Source organism: Trichosurus vulpecula, chromosome 6 (assembly GCF_011100635.1).
Source record: "Trichosurus vulpecula isolate mTriVul1 chromosome 6, mTriVul1.pri, whole genome shotgun sequence".
Lineage (NCBI taxonomy): Eukaryota > Metazoa > Chordata > Mammalia > Diprotodontia > Phalangeridae > Trichosurus > Trichosurus vulpecula.
In genome coordinates this window covers 270,689,784-270,696,585 of record NC_050578.1, presented here as the reverse complement: position 1 = coordinate 270,696,585, position 6,802 = coordinate 270,689,784, and the positions used below count along the sequence as shown (strand labels likewise).

Sequence of the window (6,802 nt, the reverse complement as noted above, 5' to 3'; positions counted from 1 at the left end):
GTGACCCTGCTCCCTCCCCCTTTGCTGAGGTTGGATTTTGAACTTTGCATATACTTTCAGACTTGACTCATATATTAGTCAATTGTATAGAATTGATCCCTCTCCCAGCCCTTTCTGTTTATTTTCTTTATTTCTTTTTATTCTTCCAGTAATCCTTGTCCCAAAGTCCATCGGTATGGGACTCTTTCCTTATTGGTGGAGATGAATGCCCTACCCTGCTTAGGGGTGGGTGAGAGTTGGCAAGAGTCCAGAGAACTTTAACCCTCTTTAGGATTCATCAGGGCCAATCCTCTTTGGAGCCTCATTGGTTTCGAGTCTTCTTTAGGATTCTTCCAGGGTCAAGTGGCTTTGGGGGCTTCTGGCTTCCGGCTTTGAGATAGAAGATGGAAGAAGCTAACCCCACTAGACTTGGGAAGATATGAGAGAAGTTTCATCATGTCCCCATTTCCAGTTGCTACAGTAAAGACTTGGGCAGTTTCCCTCTCTGTGAGATCCAGGACTTTCTCTTGTGGTTGTACTGGGAGTGTCTAAAGTATCTGGTATATATTCTCCTACGTGTGCCTTTTCTGATGTCTCTTTTGCTAGGATTCAATAGATGGGTTTCTTTTCTCTCTGCATGTTCATTGTGGAACTGGTATTTAGTGGTAAAGGGGTCAAGCCTTGGATATGGAATTTGGAGTCCTCCTTCCCCCCAAATGACAAAACAATCAAAACTTAGATGGAAACCAATCATAACCGATCATAGATGAACAATATTGAAGATAGATCTGCTTCTAGCCTGGTGCCCCCCTTTCTCTGGCCTCGACTTCCTGCTTCCCTCCTGGAAGGAATGAAAGTGTCCCTTGGAGAAGGGTGGAGAGAGAATAGGCTAGGGATGTCTCTTCTTCCATCTAAGCTGCACAATGAGAGCCCCTTCTCCACGCATGGGGCTCACCACTCCTCTTTCCCTTGGAACATTTGTTACAAGAGATGGATTGCTGGAGGAGGAATAAAATTTTTAATAAATGTGAAAATCCAGTTTAAAAATCAATGGTTTTTTCTTTAAAGAGTATACCCTCATTTTTTTTTTTTGCCTTGAGATTGAATGATAATGCTTTAAACCAGCCAAGAAAAGTGTTCCAAGCCCCGCCATCTAGCTCTTAAGTTTTGGAAATTGTCCCATGGATCAGCATAGAACCCCAGCTCACACTTGAATCCTTTCTCACCATCTCCTAGATGACCTGGAGGAATTCTGGATAGTAGGGTGTTGAGATAGGAAGGGCCTTAGGGCTCATCTGGACCACCCCCTACCCCCTCCCCCCATTTTACAGATGAAGAGATAAGAATTTAATTCAGATTTATTAGAGAGATTGAGAGACTGGCTCAGGGTCCCATAGCTTGTCAGGTGAAGAGCTGGGAGGAGCTGGGACTCTGACCCTGTTTTCAGATTCTGGCTTTTCTGGCAGGGTGTGGAGTGAAGTGGAGATAGGGTGTGTAGGGAGTTAATCAGTAGTTTCATAAAATCATAGACATAGAGCCAGAAGGGTCACCAATCTGACCACCTCATTTTAGAGGAGGAAACGGAGGCCCAGAAGAGTTAGGTGACTTGTCCAAGGTCACTAGGAAGTGGCAGAGCTGAAATGTGACCTGGACTCCAGAGACTGGGCTCTTCCCACTGAACTCTCCTGTCTCCTGGATTTCAAAAGCTTCTAGGGTTCAAGGGATGTGATTTGTCCAGGCTTGGTTGTTTCTCTTTCTGGAGGCTGTAGGGCAGGCCCAGGGGCAACCTTGGGAAGGGACTGAGGATGTCTGCTGGGCATCTGGGAAGCTTTGGTTGAGCTGTCTGTCCTGGCCAAGATTCACTCCTTTTGGGCCACTCTGTCAAAGGGAGTCTTCAATTCAGACCATTCTCTGGATCTCCAGTGATTAGCACAGTGCCTGGTATATAGTAAGTGGTAAATAAATGCTTGTTGACTGACTGGTTGACAGTACCCTTTTCTCCTTTTTTTTTTTTTTTCCTTTTTGAGGCACTACCAGAGATCAGAGACCTGAGAACTGACCCTGCTACCTGGGAGTGCCAGTGCATTGGCAGAGGGCCCCAAGGACCAACTGACTGAACCTCATCTCCTCCCCCTAAGCCAAAAAGATGGCAGGATCCAGGGCAGAGCTTTCAGAGTTCCGTGGCTGAGTCCCTGGACTCTCAGTGCTAAAGGGACAGGTATAGGATCTCATCAACATGGAGCAGGCGTGGTTCAAGCTGTGAGCCTTCCCCAACCCCCAGACTTCTGGATAGGGAAGGAGGAATTTCCTAGGCAGCATCAGCTTCAGAGGCATCAAGAGGTCCAGGCCCTGTCTCCTTGAGGAGGAGAGGAGGATGCCTGAAATCTAGATGGGCTTTTGGAGAGAGACAGGGATTTCCTGATTGGCAAGATCCTCTTTGGGATGAGAGAGCAGAGGGAAACCACATGAACATTTTCAGGCCTCTAAGTAATAGCCATTGTTTCTAAGGAACATTGGGCGTCTGGCCATCCTGTCTTACTTCCAGGCAGCATATTTCCTTTATATTTAGTATTTTATGTTCCCTGAGGTAAAAGTTGAGGTCTGCTTCCCTACAGAGCTGCCCTCAGGGTGGGCTCTTTGTTGATTCTGTGGAGTTGGCTGGAGGTGTCTACACTTCGCTCAGCCCCTGGAGGCCCCGTCTTTTCTGAGGTCCTCTCAAGTTATCTTAGGACAGCTGCTTTACCCATTCTCTACGTTCATTTCATGGCAGTTTTCTGTTTGTGAAGGAAATGTGGAGAGCCTGGAAATTTCTGACCTACTCCACCCTCTTCCCAGAAAACCTCTCTCCCCTAGTATGACGTTTTCTTGATTCTAGGCACTAAGGATCCATTTGGTAGCTCTTCAAAGGCCAGTCTCTCTTTGTATCCAATCTTTCTGACAAGGGTTTGGTATCCAATATATACATACATATAGACATATATACACACATATAAACATATGTATAGACACACATATATGCACAAATATATACATATATACCCACATCTATATACAGCTATATCTATCTAAATATCTATCTATAATCAATACATATGTAAGATAAATAGCCATTCCCTAATTGATAAGTGATCAAAGGATATTGTTGCGGACTCATTTTTCTGTCATGTCCAACCCTTTGCAATGCCATTTGGGATTTCCTTGGCAAAGATACTGGAGTGGTTTGCCTTTTCCTTCTCCAGCTTGTTTGAGGGATTGGGAAACTGAGGCCAACAAGGTGAAGTGACTTGCCCAGGGTCACACAGCTAGGAAGTGTCCGAGGCCAGATCTGAACTCAGGAAGATGGGTCTTCTTGACTCCAGGCCCAGCACTCTATGCACTATGGTACCACCTAGCTGCCTGAAGGATATTAACAGTTCTCAAAAAAAAAAAATTGCAAAGTATTCACAACCACATGAAAGAATGCTCCAAGTCCCTAATAGTAAGAGAAATGCAAATGTGAAATTTTGAGGTTTTACCTCCCAACCTGCAAATGGACAAAAATGACCACAAAATTATAATAGTCATTGTCGGAGGGGCTATGGAATGATAGAGACACTGATACATTGTTGGTGGATCTGTGAAGTGATACAGCCATTTTAGAAAGCAATTGGGAATTATGCAAATAAAGTGACTAAACTATCTATTCTCTTTGAACCAAATTACTTTCCAACATGATTGTTTTGATTTGCATTTCACAGGGATTATGCCTCCTGCATGGGAGGGCGGGGCAGAGTAAGTTTGTGTGTTTGTAATTATACCTTCCGAAATAAATAATCCTTTGTGAAAAAAAGACACAGGCATATTATACTTGAAAAAGGCTTCTTCAGAGTGTTAGGATCAAAAGAGCTCTGCCCAAGTGCCCCCTTTTGAGTGGATTTCTCTTTTGAAAATTCCTCCTTTTCCTTTATCTAAGTGTGACTCTCAGCCCCTACTAGGAGAATACATCAACTGAAGAGAAAAAAAAAATTCAAAACCATGCTCACCCCTAATGGCTTGACCTCTTCATTCACGAATTTCTTCAAGTCAAATGAAGTAACGTGTCCAAATGATATGGACCAAGGAGGTTGGTCTGCAGTGTATGTGGTTCCTGGAGAAAGCATGGTGGGATTCTGGTTCACCATGGGTGCGTCCTGTGGGGTGGTTGTTCCTGTTACATTCAGAGCCCCTGTGGGCGGAGTCTGGGAATTCACCATTCCAACGGGATTCTGGATCACCACCGAAGGATTCTGAATCCCAGCAGGTGCCTTTGACAAGTGTGACATTCCGGGTGGATTCTGGAACCCTATGGATACACGGGGGGAGCTTGGGGCTCCTCTAACAGGCTGCATCACACTGGCTGGGACCTGTAAGCCTGTGACTCCTGTGTCTTGTCCATAGCCTCCGGAAACTACAGGGTGATTGGCTCGGGTGACGTGCATGTTGTCTGAGATGACAGCCGCAGATGTTCCACTGACTTCAAACCTTGGGGACGCCATGTTTACCTGTTGCTGAAAGATACAAATTAAGGAAATACATTTTCCTCTGGAAGAAGAATCATCTTTATATTTCTTTTGGTTTCCAGCATCTTCATTAAAAGACACAGATACTGGTGCTAACTTACCTTCTGTCCAAAGGAGTCTACAAACCAAAAGACCCCTGCAGTTCAATTCAGTTTGATTCAATTCTGTTCTTTCTTGCTCTACAACGTGGGACGACTCTGTTCTACAAACATACAAATGCCTAGGTAGGGCTGTTCTGGGCCTGGGATCAGGAAGCCCTGTGTGCAAGTCCAGTTTTAGATGCATCAGCTTCATGACCTTGGGCAAGTCACTTAACCTCTCCCAGGCTCAGTTTCCCTATCTGGTAAAATGGGGATAATTATAGCACCTGCCACCCAGGTTTGTTATAAGGATAAAATGAGATATTGTTTGTAAAGGGCTTTTCAAGACTTGAAGTGCTATATAAATGTGAGTTACTGTTGTTAATTCTGTGTTCTAGTTGGGGGAGTTTCTATCAAGTCAGCAAGCATTTATTAAAACACTTACTATTTGTGAGGGACAGCTAGGTGACACAGTGGAGAGTTTGGGACCTGGAGTCAAGAAGACTCAGCTTCATGAGTTCAAATCCAGCTTTATTAGCTGTGTGACCCTGGGCAAGTCACTTCACTCTTTTTGCCTCAGTTTCCTCATCTGTAAAATGAGCTAGAGAAGGAAATGACAGACCACTCTAGTATCTGCCAAGAGAACCCCAAACAACGATGAGGTGCTCAGGCCCCAGCCCTAAAATCATGTCCCTGTAAGCTTAGGTCTAGTGCCCAAGTACCCCATCAACGGGATCCCAAAGGTGGGCACGACTGAGTAACAATGATGATTTAAATGCTGGACTGAAGTACCCTTCGGTCAACTCTGCTTTTTCACAAACCGTGGAAACAGAACAAAAAAAGAGGGAAGTTTACTTAGTAAAGGAGTAGGGAATGAGAGAGAGGTCTTCTGTTTCCCAGGCTAACACCTTTCTCCCAACACTCACCATCTATACTGGCTCTATTCCAGCAACCCCCGTTTCTCCTCTAAAGGAATGGAGGTGATCAGGGAAGCCACCCCCTAGCTGCTGGGATTATTATGAATATGATACATTCCCATTACCACGTCCCACACATGCTGTGCATTCTGCAGATTGTTTGTACGTCTGCTACTTTATCTGGGCCAGTTAAACTTTCAGGGTCAAGGTCCAGAAGCCACGGGCTCTGTTTCATTAAGTCTTTGTGGTAATTCCAGAGATACCACTTTCTGGGGCTTAGAAAAAGATATGTGTGTGTGTATGTATGTATGTATATATGTATGTACATGCAGATGCAGGTATGTATGTATATGTTTATGTATACATATTTGCAAGTGTTTGTATATGGGTTTGTGTGTCTGCATGTATGTATGTATGTGTGTAAGTGTGTATTTCTTTAAATAAATATTTCTATCCAACCTTAACTGCAACTCAGCCTATCATACATAACCCACTTCAGGATGAGGAAAATGTGGCCAGATAATTGGCCAATCAAGAAATATTTATGGATAATGATAATAGTAATGAAGGTTTATGTAGCAACCTAAAGTTGAGAGGTTGCCAAGGTTACTTCTGGAGAGGTCCCACTCCCATGTTCAGAGTCCATGCAGGCATTCTGTGACAATTAGTGAATAGTGAAGAAAAGCCTTTGATTTGCTGCTGAGCCAGGACTGAGTGGACCCCAGGGTGAATCTCTGGACCCTTGGTGAAGAACCCCTGCTCTATCAGTCAGGAAGTTCTCCCCTACATCAAGCCCAGATATGCCTCTTGGTAACTTCCATGCGTTGTCCCATAATGCTGCCTTCCCTCCAGCATGGGGCTTGGAAAAACAATGCCCTCCCATCCGCTAACAGACAGGAATCAGAAGAGGAGTATATCATCTCTGCGATCGCTGCTGTGGAGACTCAGAGCAGCCCCCTGCCCCCAACCCAGCAGAAAGAACGATGTGACTCACCACCCTGCTCCAGCTCCAGCAGCTCGGGTCTGGCACCTTCAGGGATCTGGGGACCTCTGGGGCTAACCCAGAAACTCACGGTGATAGGACAAGAAGAACATCTCTGAAATTCCAAAGTCCTCCCAATGGTTTCATTCTTTGCCAATAAACTCCTTATCGGATTTCCAAATTGGTTTTCTTTCACTTTCCAAAGTATTAATAGACACCTTCCGGGTGGGTTTGGGTCAATGGTCAGCGATCAGAAGTGGGAACGTCTCTCTACAATAAAAATGGAGAGTTTCGAAGGCAGACCGA

General features: G+C 44.8%; 1 protein-coding gene across 1 annotated transcript; it reads right to left on the bottom strand.

Moving 5' to 3' along the window:
• Positions 1-686: 686 nt before the first annotated feature.
• Positions 687-6,536, bottom strand: LOC118852943 (membrane-spanning 4-domains subfamily A member 18-like). Its single transcript, XM_036762694.1, has 3 exons — positions 6,509-6,536; positions 4,002-4,505; positions 687-977 (listed from the first exon to the last, which is right to left on the bottom strand). The coding sequence occupies exons 2-3, from the start codon at positions 4,491-4,493 to the stop codon at positions 891-893; spliced, it is 579 nt and encodes a 192-aa protein (XP_036618589.1). The 5' UTR covers positions 4,494-4,505; positions 6,509-6,536; the 3' UTR covers positions 687-890.
• Positions 6,537-6,802: the final 266 nt, after the last annotated feature.

Coding starts and splice junctions, on each gene's coding strand:
- LOC118852943 (XM_036762694.1), bottom strand. CDS start 4,493: ATGGCGTCCCCAAGGTTTGAAGTCAGTGGAACATCTGCGGCTGTCATC. Junction 978..4,001: donor AAGAGGTCAAGCCATTAGGG/GTGAGCATGGTT, acceptor TTCCTCCTCCAG/CAATCCATCTCTTGTAACAA.